Source organism: Chinchilla lanigera, unplaced genomic scaffold (assembly GCF_000276665.1).
Source record: "Chinchilla lanigera isolate Chin_1 unplaced genomic scaffold, ChiLan1.0 scaffold00087, whole genome shotgun sequence".
In the NCBI taxonomy this organism is placed as follows: Eukaryota; Metazoa; Chordata; class Mammalia; order Rodentia; family Chinchillidae; genus Chinchilla; species Chinchilla lanigera.
The window spans coordinates 7,865,637-7,887,852 of record NW_004955488.1 but is presented as its reverse complement, the minus strand read 5'-3'; the positions used below and the strand labels follow the sequence as shown (position 1 = coordinate 7,887,852).

General features: G+C 40.4%; 1 protein-coding gene and 1 long non-coding RNA gene across 4 annotated transcripts in view; one reads left to right on the top strand and one right to left on the bottom strand.

The window, feature by feature from the left end:
- Positions 1–22,216, bottom strand: part of Kcnq5 (potassium channel, voltage gated KQT-like subfamily Q, member 5) — a gene marked incomplete at its 5' end in the record, with an annotated part of 521,894 nt that overhangs the window by 40,674 nt on the left and 459,004 nt on the right. Inside the window, 4 exon segments of one of the 3 annotated variants that reach the window (XM_005404480.2) lie at positions 7,780–8,000; positions 11,603–11,659; positions 16,583–16,609; positions 20,456–20,550. In XM_005404480.2, coding sequence (XP_005404537.2) covers positions 7,780–8,000; positions 11,603–11,659; positions 16,583–16,609; positions 20,456–20,550 — 400 coding nt within the window. 3 annotated transcript variants of the gene reach the window in all.
- On the top strand, positions 14,443–18,121 carry LOC106146638. The gene is made up of 3 exons (XR_001231167.1): positions 14,443–14,695; positions 16,616–16,650; positions 17,813–18,121. It is a non-coding gene; the product is annotated as an uncharacterized LOC106146638 (long non-coding RNA).

Genomic DNA, 22,216 nt, shown 5'->3' with positions numbered 1-22,216 from the left:
CCTCCATTCTCCTCCCCCCCCTCCCTTTCCTTTCCTCTTTCTGTGGTGCTGAGTACTGAACACAGGGCCTTTTGTATACTAGGCCAGCACTCTAACCATGGAGCTATATCCAAACCCTTTTGCTATTTTTTAGGTGAGATCTGCTTAGTTTTCATTACTGTCAAAAAGAAGAGGTACTAAGAGGTAAGGGATTGTGACACTGCTCCAAGGAGGAGACAGGATGCTAAATCCATGTCCCTTTGTGGTCCTGTAATAGGAAATGTATGAGCTGACTATACATGAGGAGAGATTATGTGATTGAAATATTAATTTATTTATTGTTGTCTAATTTTTCTTTTACCAATTTTGCCCTTCTTTTGAAATTCAAAGAATTAGACTAGTCTATTCATTTTCCTATGGAAATAATGTGATTAAAGAAGATAGCAAAAAAGAAAGAATTCAACATCTGGCTTTTCTGTTTAGAAAGCATAGATATTTAGAGGAACAGACATGACATACAGATAATTTCTGGGAGAAAATTTGGCGAAGGGCATATTTTCTCTTTACCCTCACACTAAAGTAGAAATGATTTCTTGGCTGTCTCAGATAATATTAGAGGTTGTCTTGCCAATATCTAATTCTTAAGACTTAATCCTCAAATTTATCCAGTTATCTCCCCCAGACTTGGTCATGTGCTTTGGAGGAGTCTGGTCCCAGATTCAGCTGCTGGGTCCTTAGTGGTGACAGCCAATGATGGTGGCTTCATTCTCCAGGATAGTGATAACTTTGCAAAATAAGATGTAAATGGAAAGCTTTCCTCAATTCCAAGAAGAGACACAAACATGAGTTGGCCTCTCCTCTGCCTCTGAAAGCGGGGTGTTTGGATGAGATGCTTGGGACTGAGAATGGAGTGGGCACTCCCATGGAGCCATGTCAAAGGAGGGATCATGGAAGTTTAGTGACAAGAAGCCAAAGCGATCCTCCTTTCTTAGAACTATCTTGTCTCTCAAAGGGTGGTTACATGGTATCACAAACTGCATTATTGTTTCAGGTATTTGAATCAGCTTCTCTCATGCCCTGCAGCCATATATATCCCATCTGCTGTGCTGGCTGAGTGACAAAAGAAATAAAAAGAAAGAAAAATTATCTATCTATCTATCTATCTATTTCCCTATTTTCTCCTTATCCATCTACTTATCTATCCATCTATCCCATTCATCCATCCATCCACCCATCCATCCTATTATCTATCATCTATTTATCTATCAATCATCTATCCATCCATCTATGTATCCATCCAATCACCTATCAGTTGATCTATCTATCTATCTATCTATCTATCTATCTATCTATCTATCTATCTATCTATCTAAGCAGTGCTGGGAACAAGGGAACTGGCTCAGGGATCCACAACCGGAAGGTATTCAGCATCTTTGGATCACCTGGACTCCAACAAGGTCTGTCCCAGGCTATTCCAGTCTTTCCCATAAACATCTGGTGAAGGTGTTCCTTCCCTAGCATCCAGAATTGCCCCTGAGAGTTGCTTAGCAAAAATGATACTCACTCCCTTAATGTTAAACCTGTCAGAGCAGGTGTCATCATGCGTGTATGTGAGATATATTTTGTAATCCAGTACCTTTTCTGAGACTCATAGTTTCTAATTGTTAATGAGTATAGTTAATGTCAAATTGTTCAAGTATTTCCTTGTTTTTCTGTCAAGGTTATGGTACTTTTTGACTGTGATAGGGACTAGGAAGTTTAGCCTTCCTTGAGAGCAAACTAGTCATCCAGAAATCTGAAACATCCCCTATTTCTACCTTAGCTTCACTGTCCTGGATTTTGCTCATTTGCTCTCTTTTAGCTGCAATCCGCCACCTTCCACTTGCTTATCTGTTGGTAGCAGCTGGCTATCTCCTGATATTGTCTTTTGCGTCTTGAAACAACCCTTGAATGACCCCATCATTCCTTTCCTTATCTGGGTGAATAGACACAGACCAGCATGTCTCTTCCTAGATACTTGATCAAAACAGAAAAGGGTCAATGGAAGGCCATTTCCCCAATTTGCCTAATCTTCCAGCTCTGGTAGCTTTTGAAGATAATGTAGTTAAAGAGCCTGGCAGCTCAGGCTGGGAGAATGATGAGATAGGACCGTAGCAAGGTAACATGGCTCCTGTGAGATGGGAATCTGGCCGAACTGAAGATGGAAGTGTGGGTGACAGAGCAGGGAGGAGGAGGAGCAGGAGGAGGAGAAGCTTGACGGGAGCCTGATGCGATCGCCTGGAGCACATCTAAGACCGCACTTACAGGAGTTACCTCGAAACTAGAGTGCCTGGGTGTGCGCACGGAGGCTCATGCACACACCTGTTAGACTTGGGGCAAGTTAGTTACTCAGCTTTACAAAATGCACAAAATCTAAGAGAGTTTCAGTTTCTTCATCGGCAAAGTGAGGGTGGGGTATGGGGAGCATTAAATAATGGGGGCAAAGCATTTAGGACTATGCCTACCTCAGTAAAAGTTTCATTATTGTTCTTATTATCCTTATATCCTCATGCTAAAAATATCATTTCTCTGCTCATTTCTAAAAGTATATGAAGAGGCTTAAATACTACTGACTGACAAGTGGAGCATTTCTATCTGTTATTACAGATTTATAAACTAAAAATAACATTCATATCATATTGCTCAAGGTAAACTCTTTTACGGTGACACCACTTTAGCTCTTAGAGCTGAATTTCTTTTCTTTGCTATTTGTGCCTTTTATATTTAAATGTGCTTGCCACTTTCCCCTTCTCTGACACATACAAGGGTGGAATATATTGAGACAACCATGACCTTTTAAGTTTAATAGTTGTAGCAAAAATTATAATTAAAGACTATAACTAAAAATTATAACAAAATAATATGGCTAGATAAGAGCTAGTTTTTTTGTTTTTTTTCTGGTACCAGGAATCGAACTCATGACCTTGTGCTTGCCAGGCAGGCTCTGTGCCGCTGAGCTAAATCCCCAGACCCTAGGTATGAGCTATTAAATGACTTAAAAGAGTACCAACCACAGGAAAGGGTGTTGGAATTCGCATGAATTATAAAGGCTTGCAGATTGATCCTAAATTTAGTTTGTTTTTCCCTTGCAGTGTCTTTCATGTGTAGGCCATGCTTTCCAAAATGCAACCTTGAGTTATTAATTCATTGGCTGATATAAATTGCATTAGTTCTTTCTTTATTCATCCACCCTCCTTGAGAATGCCAGTGGGTAATGAAATCCTTAAAATATGTAACGGAAAGAGAAAAGGAGAAGACAAGACCTCCCGAAGTGAATGAAAAAAAATGAACCTAGAATAATGGGAGCTGACGGTAGTGTTACATGTTATTTTCTATGGACGTAAGTAGATTTTAGAAATACTTAAAACCTGGAGAGGCACTAAAAATAAAAATGTATAACTGACGTCTACATTATATTGATAGTTACTACAGAATTTCCCCCTGTAAAAAAAGAAAAAAACAACTTCCGTTTTTCCCAAACCCAGTAGCAAGTGAAATCGGAGGTAAAGACTCTGGACTATCAGATAAACGAGGAGTGGGAGATGCTGTCTCCTTCCAGTGGGCAGCCAGCGTAGCCACCTCCACAGACCAGCTATCAGCCCTGTCTTCATTGGGTGAGCTCAGACAGTGGAAATAGGCATCAGCCGGGGAAAAGCAATTGCTTTCTACCCAAACAGAACTGCACTTGTACGAAATGATCTAGAAAGTGTGATGACAGAAGACCTTTCCAATTTGCTGGAGAACAGGACAGCTGTTTTTTTTATGTCTGACTTCTAAGACATCTAGGCAGGAGCTGAACAAACTGTGACAAATAGTGTCAATTCTAGTAAGTCTTTGAAATTCGCCTTCCCTCTGGTCACACACTACAACTGGCTCGAATTCATTTTTCATGCTTGAGATGCAGATTCTATGAATTATATATTTAAATGTGCTTAGTCAACAGTAAGGGCCTCACAGCAAGGAGTTCGATGCTTTTTGAAGGCAACTTTAGAGGAATATGGACCTACTGTTCTGTGTATCGACTGTTTCTGGTACAGTGTGAGCCCGGGGTGTGGGTGAAGATGTGGGCACTCCTGAGCTTACCAGGAAGGCCAAGATGTGGTGAGCAGAAGCCCTTTTTGAGTGGAATCCTATGCACTTTCCCAATTCATATACATATACATATATATATATATATATATATATATAAAATATATACACATATTTCCCAATTCATATATATATAATATATATAATATATTCACATATATATATATATTTTGTCTTTTTGAGACAGGGTCTCACTATGCAGTTCAGGCTGGCCTTGAGCTCACTTATGAAGCCTAGCCTGGTCTCAAACTTGTAACGATCCTCCCGCCTCAGCTTCCTGAGTGCTGGGATTACAGGTGTGCACCACCACACCCAGCCTGCAATTCATATGTTTGAACATTGATCTCTAAAATGACTATGTTTGGAGACAGGTATTAGAAAGGGCAGTTATGTTAAAATGATGGTGGATCCCAATTTGGCATAGTTAGTGTTCTTATTACTATGAGGAGATTTGGACATGGATAGGTAGAGGAAAGAAGACCAGGCAAATACACAGGGAGAACAGGGCTGCCCACAAGTGACGAGAAAGCCTTAGAGGATCCAACCTGCCAAGTCCAGTCCTGACCTTGGACTTCTAGCCTTCGGACTGTGAGGAAATGAATTTCTGTCACTTAAACTTCCCTACCTGTGCTAATACAAATTCAACAAGCTGTATTTATCAAAGAAGCTCCTTACTCCCCCTACCTGGGAGGAGATTAGCCTATAGACAGAAGTTTGGCGAACATCAGTCACTTCAAGGACTCCTCCAACAGGGGGAGGAGGGTAGGCAGTGTGTGACAGGAAGGGCATGTTTTTCTTATTTATTTATTTATGTCTTTTTGAGACAGAGTCTCGTTATACAGCTCAGGCTGGCCTTGAGCTCACTTTGTAACTCAGGTTGGTCTCGAACTCATGACAATCATCCTGCTTCAGCCTCCCAAGTGCTGGGATTACAGGCATGTGCCAGCACGCCCAGTGTTTTTCTTTTACTCTTTTTTTTTTTTTTCCTGGTACCAGGAATCAAACTCGAGACCTTGCACTTGCTAGGCAGGTGCTGTGCCGTTGGGCTAAATCCCCAGCCCCCAGTGTTTTTCTTTTTTAAATCTTCTTTTTCTTTATTATTACAAAAGTTTTATGTATTCATTACAGAAATATTATGAAGTACAAACCAGGCACATGTATGTAATCCCAGCACTTTGGGAGACTGAAGCAAGAAGATCTCAAATTTGGGTCTCATCGAAGCAACTTGGTGAGACCCTGCCTCAAAATAAAAATAACTAAATAAAGAGCTAGGGCTCTGTTTCACCGTGAAGACCCTGGGTTCAAACCCAGGGCTGCAAACAAAACAAAACAAAGCAAAATCCCAAAAGCAACAACCAAAAAGATGAAAGAGATGAAGAGACAGAACAGAGCTGTGTCCTACCACAGAGGGATAACCATGAGCATACTGTGTAAAGATATCCCAGACTTTTTTCTATAAACACACAAATCTATACACATCATGCATGCAGGAATATATAAATATAGGAACAAAATGGAGCAGTTTAGTTTTTGTGGTCATCGGTCAATGTCAGTGATTTCTCACTGATAGAGTCATCTCCAGTGTTCCAAGCTGTTTCATTACAGGGATGGTATTCTAGCAAGAGAACTGGGCTTTGGGATGTTTGGAGGCTCCAGCACATGGAAAGATGGAAGGGCTTTGCTGTCTTATTTTTAAGGCCATGCCTGTTTATATCCAGCTAGTCTATTTCAAGTGGAACATGAAGCCCCGTTACCAGGAACTCTACACTCAGCTGCTTTGGGTCTCCCAGCCAAATTCTTAGGCAGGACGGTGTGGCAACTAGAGGACACTGAACTCTGGTGCCACTGGTGATTCATGGAGCTGCAGGTGGCTTGGTGGAGGGCTGTGGCGTGGATGGAGGAAGCCTTTCCCACCTTAGCAGAGCGACAGGTGGAGGTCAGGTGCAGCAGGGCCAGCGTGTCTGTGGCTGAGATGGGGGCTGTGAACTCTGCCAGGAGGGCCCCACTGGGTCAGCCCCAGAGTGCTGGGCAGAAGGAAGAAGTGTGAAGGGACCCGCACTGCCCACTGCGAGGATTTATCCACCAGGGTTCTGAGCAAGCAGCTGGACCCGGGGCTGGCTCCAAGGGATCCCATGGCAGGGAGCCAGAGGTCACTGTGATTATGACCACTTCTTGTTAATTTTATCCCTCAAGCTTTCAGGGCCTGGGAAAATACAGGTTATTCTAGGGAACAGGACCAGAAGGACTGATAGCCTTTGCAGTTTTTCTGCGTTAATGGAAGATGCTATTTGATTTTGGTTCATTGCCCAGTAGAGGAGATCTCTGGGGGCATAGTTAAATGGAAAGCCAAGTTAATCTTTCAATGGAAAAGAAAATGTTTTATTTTATAAATATGAAAATTATGTGGCACTTGATAAACTGTGCTGGCAGTCAACTTCTGCTTCATAATATGATAAATAAAATAGGTTAATTCTTTTTAGGAGAAGAAGCTTCTTACACTTATTAGAAGACCGCAGAACTTTCTTTTTTCTTTCATTTCTTTTTTTATTGTTATTTGAGACAGGGTCTCCCTATGTAGTTCAGGCTGGCTTTGAACTCACTATATAGCAGCCCAAGCTGGCCTCGAACTCACAACAGTCCTTCTGTCCCAGGCTCCCAAGTGCTGAGATTACAGACATATGCCACTATGCCTGCAAAAACTTTCTACAGGGGTCTGTCTAAGGAAGACAAGCAGCAGTCTCTGATTTAGGGGTAGATGGAGCATGTGGAAAGGGAAGAACGTCTTCCTGTTGACAGGAAGGATATTATTGCCCTCTGACTATGTTTTGGGGTATCAGAGTACCCACTTGTCTGGACTTTTGCTAATAGATATCATGTCCGAATCAGAAAAATTATCACATTGATTTTGAAATAAACATATTGTAGATATGAGTGAAAAATTAACACCCTCTTATTTGGAGAAAAATATATACTTTGCTAAAATATATATATCGCCAAAAACATATACTTCAGGAAAAGGACAATAGTATATTTTTCAATAGACAGTGTTACCCACATATGGGGGACCCTAGAGGATGTTGTACAGCACAGAAAACCCACCGCATTGCTGGCCCTTTGAGAAGAAACTGAAAATGCGTGTGCAGTGATTTCAGTGACCAAGGTTACCCAGGCAGCAGTTTGCTGTACTAATAAATGTCTGGAAGTTGATAGCCACCACTTTGAGCACCTCTAGTAATGTAGAGGCCAAAGGTAACTTGTATTAATCTCATGACATCTCCATAAATTTAGAATTAAAATACTTACATACGTTTATCTTTTCCGGAAGTGTGACACATTTGTTTTGCAGGACTCTGCTGCATGTCCATGTGAGTGTGCGTGTTGCTGGGCATGGATCTCACAGCCTCCACTGTGCTGAGCGTTACCACTGAAACGCATCCCTAGCCCCTTGGCTTCTTTGAAATGTTGATTTAGTAGCCAAAGTTACTTCCACAAGTTAGCATGTTCTGTACATTTGCTTAAGGCAATGAATAAATTTCCAATACAACAAAAACAGTTTCTTTTCCGGATTGTTTTCTTCAGTCTCTAAGTGAGACCATGGAGAATTAATTCCTTCATAATCTAACTCACTATAGCCCATCAAATTAAAAATGGTTATGGAAAAAGAACACTTACCATCTATCACTGGCTTAGGCTGAGAGCTTTTGAGGCGCAGTGAGGGCCGGAAGCGGGTGCGGTCGTTGAAGCTCCAGCTCTTCTGTACTTTGGTGGGGCTGCCTTCGGCTGTGATGTCTGTGCTCGGGGACCTCCTGTCACCTACCGAGGCTTGTCTGCTCTTAATACTCTGGCCCCTTGGGCTAGCCATGCGCACTCGCTCCTTAAAACTTAGCTTCTGACTGTGGAGAACAGAGGCATGATTATTCCATTTCAAGCAATTTCTTCCAATTCACTTGAGTACTTAATTTGATGAAATTATATATGGTCATGTATTTACACAGATGAAATGTTTCCAACAAGCAGGAGCATAGAAGTGTACTTTGCCCTCATTGAAAAGTTGAGTTTTTAAAAATCTTTATGTTTGCATTCATTTGAGATCCATCTAATGCAGGTATATACCCTTCTTGGATTCATTACAGAAAGGACTAAGATCAGGTATAGCAGTCTGCACACAATGACACCAGGGATAGGCTGGTTTGCACTTCACTCTAAAAAGTGTTGGGTAGTTTTAACTTTAGTCTCAACTTTTAAGACTTAAACAAAGTTGTTTTTTGTTTGGGAGCATATCTCTTTGTGATTTCTAAACAGTTCTACATGACAACTGGGGTGACAGTTACATATATATATCCATTCAGCATGCATTTGATATACCAGGCAAAATTATGATATCCATAAATTCATGCAGTCTTATAGCAGTTGGTAGCACTGCATATGTACTGACCATATGACACTTAACAGGACATTTCTTTTACGCTTACATTCATTCTTTGCAGAAACAACCCACGCAAGGTCGAACAGCCTCAACATATAAGGAATATGATGAGTGATTAATGGAATGAGATGTAATTAATGTTCACTAACACAATTTCCTGTGGTTAAACAGGTTATTGATTTGCTGTGGCAGCTACTGGTAAATTACATTTGTTCCAACATTCAGTTGTCGGGCGCTGGACAGGGTTGAATTGTTGTGTGCTGACGGCGGAAACATTAGCAATAGGTCCAGAATGCCTCTTCACACTGTCTTAATCTAGAGATGAGGTTGCTGTGCTGGGAAGGGCAGGTCCTCATTTCTAAACTGGAGATAAAAATAGCCACGTAGCTGAGGGATTTGGGGGGAATAAATGAATCAGGGGAAGCTCTGCATACCCATTTCGTTCCGTTTCTTGTTTCATTTGTCAGAGACTTGCGCTATTTACGGGAAGGCAACACATTGCTATCAGTGTGGAGGGCCACGGGCTGAAGAAATAATGGGGCAATAGCTCCAAGGGGGAGTCCCTGGAGCAGCTTTTCTGAGTCATATGCAGCCTTTGTGGGGATGAAAGCAGTGCTTTCCTGGATCAGAATTATTTGACACAGAGTAGAAGCCTTGGTTTCCCCACTTACCGCCGTGTCCACCGTCCCCCCCTCCCCCGCAGCATGCCAACAGCAAATGTGCTCGGTGGTTATGTATTTCATAGCTTCCAAGAAACAGTAACACTGATCTTTCCATGCCTTTGTGCTTAAAAACGATGTTCTACACGGCACTGTGCTGTATGTGTGTTTACATGAAAACAAACCAAATCATGGATTATGGTGGTCAGAGTTCTGGTCATAGTAAACAAATGGACCATGCAACGGCCAGCTCCCCCTGTGATGCAGGCGCAGCCAGGTCCCGGACGAGCTGAAGGCGCATGCGCAGAACAGGCGGGTAGTTTTGTGATGAGGTCAGGGGAGCGGAGAGCTCTTTATGACAGTCCTGTCAGTGGAGGGGCTTATCTGCACCCGACAAGTATGTGAGTAAACGGTAGACTGTGTTACACAAGAGCAACAATAACATCATAAAACTGCATCTTTTTGTTCTCAGACTAGGTTCTCCATGTCATCCAGAAACCTGCAACTATTTAAACAAGTCTTCCAAAGGCATAGTGCCCAACAACACCTGCTTTCCTTAATTTTTTTAATAAAGAAATTTTCAATTTTTTTGAGGCTTTGGTGATGGAACCCAAGGCCTTCACTCTGAGCTATATCGCCAGCTGTTTTTAAAAATTTTAATTGTTTTTGAGACAAGGTCTTGCTAAGTTGTAGAGGCTGGGCTTGAACTTGCGATGCCCCTGCCTCAGCTTGAATCTCTTTTTGACTTTAACATATCTGCTCCATAATTTAAATTTATAATATGTGCTTCAGGAAATATATGCTTACTTCTGTAGCCTTATCTCAATTAATACATGGTCAAGTAGACATAACATCCTTACACAGGCCATCTCTATACTTATTCTTACTGTACTGGAGCTAACAGTAACTTACTATAGCAGGCTGGGTTTAGTAAATATCAAACTATTTTCTCAAACTTTCATGATGTCTCTTTCTAAACTAACTAAATGAACAGGAAACTGATAAAAGATCATAAAAACTTGGGTAATGAGAACTTTATTCTTTTTTAAAAAATTTCAATTACTAAAAAAAGTAGAAAGTATCTAGAATGAAAATATCAATTTTAAATCCACCATTGTTTATTTATAATGGTAAAATACTTAAGAATTGCTTCAATAAAATATATCCAAAATGACCTATGAAACCTTTGGATATTATCTCTATGGAATAATGGACAGTGAAAATAACATTTTCTGAATCTCAGTATCATTTAAAGCACTTAAAATTGACGTAAATCAATTCTAGACACCATTTCCCTTTTGTCCTTCTAATCTGCATGAATGTTTGCGAATGTCTACTAATTTAAAAAAAATCTCAAGAAGTATTTTGAAATAAACACATTACACATTAAGTTAAAGAAAACATGATATTTTCACTTTCTCTTTTGACAGAATTGTGTGATGGATAAGACTAACATCTTAACCCAGAATTTTTTAACGAGGCAATCAAAGATCTGTTGTTCCGTCCGCCCACAAAAAAACTTACTTTTGTTAGTTCTACTTCATTGCCCCTTTGAAAATTAACAGAGTATTTTGATTACATGATATCAAACTGAGTAGGTGGATGTTATGGAAAACACACATTGATTAGAAGCATAGATGCTCCCTTGGTACATTAAAGTTTCAATTATTTCCCTGTCTTTTTGTGTCATTTATAAAAGTCATTTTTAAGGGAGATTTATGCAGCAGTGATTTTAGGAAGAATGCCAAGGATGATCCCCAGGAGACCAACAAGCAGGTCTTTTTCTTGGAGAAAGTAACCAAAAGGTCACTGTAGTCACTGACTGGCGCATCTTTCGTGGTATACAAATCTCACATTCCCAGCGGAGCCCATGCTCAGGGGAGCCTGCAAAACTGCTCTACAAGGAGACTTCCCTCCCTCCCAGGAGCCAGATGTCCAAATTATTCAAATGGCCCAGCATGCGGTGGACTGCCGGATGCTCCCGGCTAGGGAACTGTGTGGTAGCATAAACCCACAGCAATTCTCGAGGACATAGAGTGCTGTAGTTATTGTTACACTTAATTAAAGGTTTAGCCCTTCCTGGGACAAGCATTCCGCAGGCTTTCCGCAGGCACACCAGGGCACATCCAGTGCGTGCAGAAGCCCAGCATTGTCCCACCACAAGGAGGCGCCAAGGGGCTGAGTGCCAGGGCTATGCGGGACCCTGCCTAGTCGTCCCAGTGGTGGAGAGGCTCAAAGCAGGCAACAGGCAACAAGGAGAATTACAGGCGGGCTGAAAACCTCATTCAAGAAGTCCCTGGGAAGTGAGTCTGTGAAGAGGGCTCAGGTGGGGTGGCGGTGTAACCTGGTCATGCACCTGAGGTTAGTTGGCATTCTCAAATCTCATGTCAACAGCCAGGATGCTGGGTACCTCTGCTTCCGGGAGGTGTACATTCTGAAGAGCTTCTGCTTATTACTGCAGAGCTTACTAGAGTGGGGGAAATAGAGCGGCACATTACTAAGCATTTCACCTCCAGGAACGTGCTTAGGGGCGTTTTGTCTCACTTTTTCGAAAAACACAGCCTTTTGGCTTTGTTGGTTTGTTTTTCTGCAGGTAAGTTCACAGACTATTTAAGCAGTGAGAACTCTGTAGTTTAGTTGTGCTGCTTGAAATACATCTAGGGTTCTTTGTTTGTCTGTTTGTTTTTCTGTGTGTGGTTTTCAGACAGGGTCTCTCTATGCAGTTCAGGCTGGCCTTGAGCTTACTTTGTAGCTCAGGCTGGTCCTGAACTTGCAACGATCCTCCTACCTCAGCCTCCCAAGTGCTGGGATTACAGGTGTGTGACACCATGCCCAGCTACATCTAGGGCTCTTAACAGGTTGAAATAACTGGCTTTGAAACAGAGCATTATAAATGATGGTTGTCTATGTGTTAGCATCTCTTTCCTCAGAAAGTAAGAATACAAATACTTTGGAACATAGCAAGCCCTGTAATGAATATCAATGTAACAGTAAAAATGCTTGAGGAATAAAATATTTCAGAAAGTTTAAGATGAAATATTTACAGAAATCAGTGAAGTAGATAACATTAATTGTTTTGAAATGGAAGACAGAAGTCCTTGATTTGTGTGAAACACCTGTAGTTATAGTTAATATATCATCTCTCAGCTAGAGTCTAAAAGAATAGAAGATTCCACACAAAGCATATTTCTTATTTGAAATTCTACAGTGTATTTTCAGAGGAGTAAATCCTTTCCCTCTATCAGTAAATGTGAGCAGAAGGAAAGACCATTGTGAAAAGATGGTTTTGAACCAGTCTAACACTTTGACAGCGAGGACATTAGTTGGCTATGCTGGAGAGAAGACAAAGTCGAGTCTTACTGGGCTTAGTTTAACACCACATGCATGTCATTCATTGCACGCAGAGGAAAGAAGATGTAAATAACAGAAAGCAAAAGCAGTAGGAATATAAGTCTCCTTTCCAGACTGTTCCAAAGTTCTGTCTCAAGAGCCATACCCTGCTCAGAACCCTGTAAAGCACCACACTGCAGCTGTCTAGACAAAGCGCTCAGTTGATCAAAGCACCAGTGTCTAATGGGATGAAAGATTATTATTTACACCTTAACTTTCAACGCATGCATCTCTGTAACAGTCTTCTAGTTAACTACTAAGGCAAATTTAGGGCATCTGCTGCCTCCGAATCTGAGGTGGTTCTACTGATGCTTAGTAAATAACTGCAAGTCAGGCAGCATAACTAGAAGGCAGGCAGTTGGCCAGCCGTGTTGATTAAGAAGGCAAGGTATGCAGAAGCAGTAAGATTCGCAGATAATCCCCAAACCTCAGAGGCTATGATCTGTTCCTGTAGCAATGAAAACTTAGGTAGGGAGAGGTAAAATCGTCTGATTCAGTGTGATGACTCACTGGCCACCATTTGGTGACCTGGGCAGGGAGGAAAAACTTAGGGCCCCTAGGTGAGGATGTTGGACTAATGTTTCCAGATGAATTCACAAGTAAATTCCAGTCTCTGAAGATGACAGTTTACACCACAAGAGAGAAACTGTCCAACTGAAGAAACCAATTAGAATATTATTAATGAGATTATTAATTAGAATACAATGAATAAACACATTTACCAGCACATGAATGAGAGCAGAGCTGTTTCAGTGGGAAGACAGAAGAAAAGAAATGAGTAAGAAAATGATGCTGAATACTTTGTATTTATGTTCTCAGTAAAGGAAGAACCGAGCAGGCTCAGCTGAGACCAACAGTCATTTGCACCTGACCCTGTACCACATAACCAAAGAAACATTCTTTTCACCATTACTCAGCAGAACTATATTTAAAAAAGCTCCTGTTGGAACTGGTGGTTTGTACTTGTCAAGAAAAACTGTCGCTCTGTCACAAACAATATAACATTGTTTCTTAGCTTGAGGTATTGTAGATGAGTTTTGTTTAGACATACCCTAACTTCAGTGTACAGAGAAATAATTTCTCTATGTAAAGAGCAGGCAACATAATTAACTACTGCATGAGTGTGTTTGACCTGCAGGCATTGTGCAGAAAGAGTGGGTGGTGGGGAGTAGAGTCCTGGCTCTTGCTCTGTAACACAGCCAGGGCTGTGCGAGGGCATTGGTGGCTGTTTTGAGTTTATCAGCTCATCCTACAATACTTTCAGTTTTTAACACAATGAAAAATCACAAGAGAAAGGATTTAGGAGAGTCTGGGCTCTGAGATAGCAGAAAGACCAAAATTTTTGTTTCTACTCAGTCTACAGCTTATCTGTTCAACTGATCTGAAATCACCATCAGTGACCCAATGGCCCCAAAGGTGGTAAAGGACTCTGCAGCTGGGGGTGCTCACTAGCTCATTTGAAATGAGGTCAGGCATTAATTAAGAATATTCCAGACCCAGAGCTACTCTCCTCCCTGGGAGAAGTCTCATTATAAATACATTTTCCTTTGTGCATATTTTGCTTGGGTAAGGACAAATTTGTAACTTTTGAAAATGGCACTGTTGCTACCGTTATTACAATAGCCTTTCTGTACTCCTTATGCGGCATTATGGATTCCACTATTCATGAAGCCAAGGTGAAAGCTAAGACAGCATTAAAACAGGAGCTTCAAGGTACACACTTTTGTGTCAGTGAAGAAACAAACAAACAAATGGAAGCCTTCAACTTATTTCCCTTAGATCACTGCGATGTTATTTTCATTTTCTCGCAATATTTCTGTTTCCTGTTTTTGTTTATGTTTTATCTCTCTTCATACGAACTAGCTGATGTCAGGGATAGTTTATCACTGTATCTAGGAATTGAGCCCATTCTCTACCGTAACTTCATAGTGCTGGCATGATAGATAGTGGGGGAATGGAAGCCAAGGTATCCAGGCTAAGTAGTAGGACAGGATTTGTTTTAAGGTGTTTTTTGCCAATTGTCTATTAATTGCAGAGCAGCAAGAAATTTCAGTGTGGGATTCTCTATGTCATAAACCCAGTTCATCACTTCTGTGCATATTCAGACCTGCAGGTGAGTTATCTTTGACAACCTCAGTTCCAGCACCCATCATAGATTTAAAGGTTTTAGATACATGCAGACATCAAGAAATTTAGAAAATTTGATGGGTAATCTTTCTGTATGGTGACAGCTGACTAGAAGCCTGACTTTTGGACCAGCGAGCTAAAGTTCCAGAGTGATACTTTGATTCTTTCTATGCTTTCTGCCATGTTAACATTTGGAAAACATTATTATTCCTCACTCGGGATTGCCAGAAAGGGTATGCTTATCCAAGCACCTGTACAGGATTTACAGACTTCCCCTTTAGACCACAACAGCTCCATTTGGGAGGATGAAACCAAGACAGGTGATCTTACTCTTAAATATTTCTGGAATCTGTGCCAATGGTGATCTGTCTCTGCCCTTACAATTGAGACAAGTCACCCTTGAAATAAGTTATAAATAGATAGATCCTGAGATGAGGAAAGCTTTTAAAATATCACCAAAGGGGCTACAACATAGATTATGATGGCTATGATTTATTTTGTGCAACCTTAAGAGGAATTGTCACAATACAAGGACAGTGGGGTCAGCTTGCCTGGTCCAGTGTCTATGAAAAGAATGTTCTGGGACTGACCAGAGCCTTTGTTTGGTCAGAAATATCTCTAAAGAGGAGTCAAGTCTTTAGGCAATTAAAATTTTGTGGATGTGTCACTTAGGAATATCTGATGTCCTTATGCTAACTGTATAGCTACTGACCAAGAGAGGTTCTCGAATGTCATCCTTAGTACATAGGTTGTCACCCACGTGGACGGCCTTGTGATGTGTGTTATACCATATCTACCTTTCTTCATACATGAATGTATTTATGTCTTGGCTTGGGAATCTTTTTAAGTGTTAATGCAGAAATAGGTAACTCGGAATCTCATCTCCTCAAGTGAACTTTCTAAACTGATTTCAGGGCTGGGTTAATATTGTGTCATTAATATCATCAAAACAGGACAAAGCTAATAGAACAACTTCTGGACAACACTGACCCCCACTGAAACATCAAGGAGGGCAATGCCTTCAATTCCTCTTTACTAAAACAAGTGGCAGTAAGAGAAAGTCACTTGTGTTCCTTCTTCCCTTCCAGGCACTTGCTGTTCTTTTGCTGTTTCTGCCTCTGCCACTCCTTACACCATCAGCGTGGGGCTCAGCCTGGTCCTCTCCTTCAGGACCTTGCTCCTAAATCCACACCCTTCCTTCTGCTTGTTAAACAAATCAGAATTTCCCCTTTTATTTTCTATTCCCTCTAGGTCTACCTCTATGTTATTTAATCTGACTAGGCACTTCCTTCTATAGCACACAGGAGGGACCAAGAGCTTTTGGAGAGAACTGGGAAGGATTTTCTTCTTCCAGAAGATTGGTGGTGGGGGGGTACTTTTGAACCAGATCACTGGAGTAAACCTCAGTGCTCAATGCTCTGGTGAGATCCACCTCTTGAACATAATGTGTCTCTTGCCAATACAGTAATGCAGTAAAAGTTCCTCGTCTCCAAAGAAGGACCCTAAGGAAGGAAAGGCTGCTAGCCAGTCTCAAAACATTCAGAAAAAATTCCTCTTTTTGAAAAGTTCCCTAGATTATTGTATTTTAAGTATCTGGAGGAGAATTCTACCTGGGAAAATGAAATTCTTTTGCCTGCAGAATATTCTACGATCTGCACACTCTTCAAAGTGGTGAGTGAGTTAGGGAAAGACACTTCTGCTCCCAAGAAGGGAGAAATCAATGAAAACCAGCAAACTTTGCAGGCAATCTTGTGAAAGGTCACTTTTAATCATCTTGTATTTGTTGATCGATTTCACTTATGAGATACATTTAAAGCAGCTATTAGGCATCAGATTTATAAACAAACATGTAACAAAAAAAGAAATCACAAACCTGCTTGCTGATTCCCCTTGTTCTTTCCTTCAGGTGCGTGCAGACAGAAGAGAAATGATGAAAGACTGGTGAATACATTTATAGCACTTGATAACGGCCAAATTGGAGATTGGGGAATTAAGCACAAGTGACCCTTTTCAAGTGTGACCCAGAAAAGCAGCATTATTGATAATAAATGTACCCACGTGGCATAGATCTGAGATAGTACAATATTTATCTGACAGATCCAATACTGCACACAAGTAGCCCAGACCTACAGACTCTTCATTAACTGAAGTTATCCATGGTTAAGCAGAATTGGTTCTGATCTAATCAGCATTACCAAAGGTTCTTACAAGGTTGCTGGTTCGATGTAGCTGTAGCCATTTTGCCCTAGGCAGACTTTTGGGTTTCCAAACCTGGATTCATTAATATGTGACTGTGGCTCTGTAATTCAGTCACTTGTTAAAGTAGATTTTTTTTATTGCATAAAATATGAATTTCCTTTGAGTAAATAATATACCTAGAAACTCTATCAGAACCCTTCTCACCTACTGTTGGGTGGCAATTTTAATAACTTATTTTAATGACTGTAGATCTGGTCAACACCGTGGAGGGCCACTACTGTAAAAACAAGCTAGAGGTCTCTGGGCAAGTATCTCACTGTCTTGTGAGTCTTATTTTCAAAATGACTAAATAGAAGGCAGTAGATTGAATAGTCTCCAAAATGTGACTTATTAAGGTGCTGCTGATTCCCCTCTATAAATCTTTCTGTCATCAAAGTGAAACTTTGACATAGTACTTGTCACACCTGAAAGGTGCATTTCAGGGACAGACTGGACCCAAGAAGAGAGAGTGAGAAAGTGCTGCATTGTGTCCCTCGCAGGTGTTGGGGTGGGAGGTGGCCTGTCCTGTCTTAGCCCTCTCTTGCATGTTTCTCCCAGCAATGAGCCTGTGGAGTCGAAATACCCTACAGATTTTCAAAACTCTGGGGAACCAGAGCATGGAGCTGATGTTCTTTAATGACAAAAATACTATTGACGATGACCGTGGTGATGATGATGTCACTGATAATCCAATCTTTCCCCTGACCACCTATTTGAAATATTACCTAAGCTTGTTCTTTATTTTATTTTTCTCCTTAGCATTTATTGCTGCTTGACATATAATTAATTTTATTGTCTATTTCTAGTATCCCTTGTTTATATACTGTCTGAGTCCTGAGATTCTAACCTTTTTTTTTTTTTCCAGACTGCTGCATTCCTAGTGCGTGGAACAGTGTCCTGCATGCACAGATATTCCATGAATGCTTGCTGAAGGGTTAGACTCTGAATGCTAAAGGGAAATGTGTGATATAAATAAAAAGAAGTTTGGTCTGTTTCTTACTACATTCTTCTCCACCCAGTAAGCCAGCTAACTATAAATGTAAAGATATTCCTTTAAGTCACTGTAAATATTCTCACAAATCTAGAAATTTGACTCAAGTAGGTTTTCCTTCTAAAGCAAAGCTCCTGAACTTGCCTTAAGGGAGTCTGAAAGTACGTTAAAATTGTAGGCAAAGTTTTGACTTTTTGGTGCATTGATTATTATTCTTGGGGAGAGTTCATAATTGCCATCATATTCTTTTCAACAAAGAACAATAACAATAATAACAACATCATCGACAACAACAATAACAACATCATGAACAGCAACAACAACATCAACAACAATAACAACAGCATCATCATTGATGACGATGATGATGACAACAACAACAACAACAACAACAGCAACAGCAACTAAGAACCACAAGAACCATGCTGTGCCCCTGGAGGAAGGGAGAAGTTGTCCCAATCTATGGAATTTACCAGTGACTGTGCACTGGGGACAGGTAAGTATTCAGCAATGAAACAGATAAGTATTCAGCAATGGGCTGAGTCTAGGGTAATGAGGATGCAAGGCAGGGGCAGGAGGGGTTGGATGACAGGCGACCTGGGACAGAATGAAGGAAGATGTTCAAATTAATCCTCCTCCACATCCACCCCACTAACAACAGAGACAATAGCAGAGGAAAAAAATTACGTGAGTGAAATCATAGTTCATGCACTGAGAGAATTTGACTCATTATTAAATAGATTTTTCCAGGCTTCAGAATGACTTTTAATCCAAAAACTGCAGCAAGTGGGAAGCCAAATCATCGCATATGATAACAGATCACTCTCTTCTGTCACTTGGGAACTCTCTACCGGTTTTCTTACTAACCTTTCTCTTTTACATTTACCTCAAAAACTTCTTGAAGACAAGAGCTATAATATCTTTATAATTCTCATTTTTTAATTTATAATGCAAGGAATAGATGGCATAGTTATATTCCTTTTTAAATTTTTCCTATAGTAAAACTTTGAAAAGATCCAACATTTAGTAAAAGGAGTGCAACTAAACTTCACGATCTAAATGTAAAGAAGGTGTCATTCCACACGTCCACTCAACAGCATTCAGGCATCTCTCCTTGCTCAGGATACTCCTCTGAAATCCCAGGGTGAGGGTTGCAAAGAATACCTCTGTGCTGACAGTCCTAGCCTGTAGCAGACACGTTCCTTTAGGAACCGTTTGCAAAACCTTTTCCCTTTTCTGTGTGTAAATAAGAAAACTGAATTCCAGAGCGAGACAGGGAGGCCACTTAATGAACCTGCCTGCTAGTAATCGGTTTGCAATTTTCTAATTGGGTACATGGTGCAGCCTCACAGACCCCCACTAGCACAGTCCTGCCAGGGACAGGCATAGTGGTGTCTTCAGCTGGTCTCCTTTGCAGATGGGTAAGATCAGGTGGGTCTTCCGAGTCACACAAGTGACTGTCTCTTGAATCCCATGAAACTCTAAGGTTAGGGTTTTGTTGGGAGGAAGATAGCCATGTTCTAAAACACGAAGCTAGACAAACAATTTAATACTTTTTGTGAACAATTTGAAGAACTGACTATTCTTATGACTTACTGGCTTTGAAGTCTCAATGAGGGTTTCTTTAATTAGATGGTGATCATGATTGAACATGTGCTCTGCTAGCGGAACTGTTGTCTAAAAGTCCAAGACTAATAATCTTTTTAAATTAAAGATCATTATGGTAAAATTAAGGCTGTTTATAATTCCTCAGCTTCTTCCTTCCATCTAGGTACATGGCAGGGTGGCACCTTCCGACTCTCTTGAGTTTAGAGATGAGCAGATAATTTGCTTTGGCTAATGAAATGTGAATAGACATAGTATTACTTTAAAAAATTTTGAATGATAATTCCAAATTTTAATCTGATTGGTCCCATTGCTTCATTTAAACTCTAATCCTACTACTCCAGTTTTTCACTTTATGGCTTCTGGAATGAATTTCATCTGCATGTGAAAGCTCCACCCTATAAGAGGTCCTGATGAGAAATGGCTTTGACAGACTCAAATGCGCAAAGATACATCACTCTCAAGGCCCTCCCCTCCTGAGGTCAAGTGAGTGGAAGATAATCCTTGTTTTGAAAGAACTGTGGTGCTTCCTTTTGGAATTGGGGTAGTTTTATGAGATGAGCTGATAGAAAATTAACAGGAAATGGTAGAAAGAAGTTTCTACAAAAGCTTGGGGATGGTGAGGAATGATACAGATTCCATTTAGGTTTGTGCTGGAGTTGCTGCTAAACAGTCACAAATCTCTTTACAACCACTGGAAAATAAGACAAGCCAATGTGAACACTTCTTCTTTTTTTTTGGTGTGGTACCAGGAATCAAACTCAGGACCCTGCACCCTCAGCACCCCAGGCAGGTGCTGTGCCACCGAGCTATATCCCCAGCCCAAGCGAATACTTCTTGTAAGTGAATATGGTTTGTTTAACGAGCCCCAACAGACCCGTCCACAGAAACAGCTGAGACACTGATACCTACTTGGTAGGGCTGCAGGTGTGCAAAGCCTTCAAGTGTGGCTTCCAGGTTGCAATGGAAACAGATTTCTCATCTGCTGCATAACTGCGCCAGACACACTGCATGGGGCATAAAGGAGAACATAAAAAAGAGAAAGACAGTAGGAAACAGAATGAAATGAAAGGGGAGATTATTAAGTTACTACACATTAAGAATCTTTTCCTCATCATACTTATCCTGGATGAATTCCCAAAGGGAAAAGACGACTTTGGCATTTCCAGCTCACTACCACAATTCCACCACATCAGAATTGCTTTTGGGAACAATGAACGTGAAAAGGCAAAAGTACCAAAAAATGCAACATTGTGAAATTTTTGAATTGGTTAGGGAAAGACACTTTAGCTAATAAGTAATCAGTTCAATATATACTGATGTCCAAGATACTAATTAGATAAATTACTTGAGCGTGAACATTCATGCCAGGGATTGTTTTTTGATCAATATTTGGTAAGAGAGAGGCAAAGAAGTACCAAAAGTCCACTACGCAGCTAGTGAACTAATAAACTAATGACTTCCAGTATATGCTAATAATTTTGTGAAATCTCTGAGGCTGAGTGATGGAATATTTCCAATGCTAAAAATGAAGACAGTGATAGGATGAAATGACATCATTGGAAGCCTCCTAAGGATTTAACGCCTCCTAAGAATATGTGTCATGTAATGTATCAACTTCTTACAAGGACTATAATTCTACGTACTGCAAATATGTATGCCTGAAAATAAAAGCAGCAAAAAAACAAGCTCTCTTTCATATAATCATATCTGACACATGTGATGAAAAACATTTTCATGTGACCCTTACAATTAAAGTATGGATTAAGACTCTCATTTTGCAGATGAGAAAACCAAGTGTTTAAGTAAATTAAATTTATACAAGGTTGGGGAGACAGTGTCTCCAATCACCTGGCTTTTGGTCCCAGCCCTCCAGAGGTAATTTTCTTGACTGCTTGCTGGCTGTGATTGAAAGAGCTTTCATCTGAACTGTGCATTTGAGTGACTGCCTGAACTTGTTTTCCCATATAAACTGTGGCCAATTTATCCTGTCGCAATGAGCCTGCAAGCATCTCTAATGACCCAGTGTTTGCTTCAGTCTCCTCAGAGAAAAAATTCTTATTATGATTTGTTACTCAGAATATTCCATTTTGTGTGGCAAATTTATTTAAATGGGTCATATCCCTACTATATAACCATCAGTCATGATTTTGAAACCTACAATGAAAAAAAGTGATCCAATTATACTCCCTTTCCTGAGAATATCATTGAGCAAATGTGAGATGAATGAAAAAGGTAAAAGCCAGCATAGGTATTTTGGAAAACTGTCTGGCAGTATCTATTAAAGGTGAACATTATATCCTATGATATAGCTATCAATTCCTAGATATGCTTATATGTGTTTAGCAAAAGGTACATACTATATATTGTGTTATAAATAGTGGATGTTGGTATGTAGAACAGTGAGGTTTGTCTTGGAACGTTGGCACTGTACATGTATTTAACTATCTTCATCTTTTTCAATCCCATTACCCTACTCTTCCATTTTCTTGTGTTCAGTCTTCTCTCCTTTACTTTATTTATTTATTACTTTAGGTATTTTTTACATTTCTCATATAAGAGAAAACATGTACTATTTTTTTTTTTTTATTTTAAGGATAAAAGGAGGGAAACATTAGCAGACATACAACATTTTACAACATATCACAAGCACAATACAGACAATACAGAGTT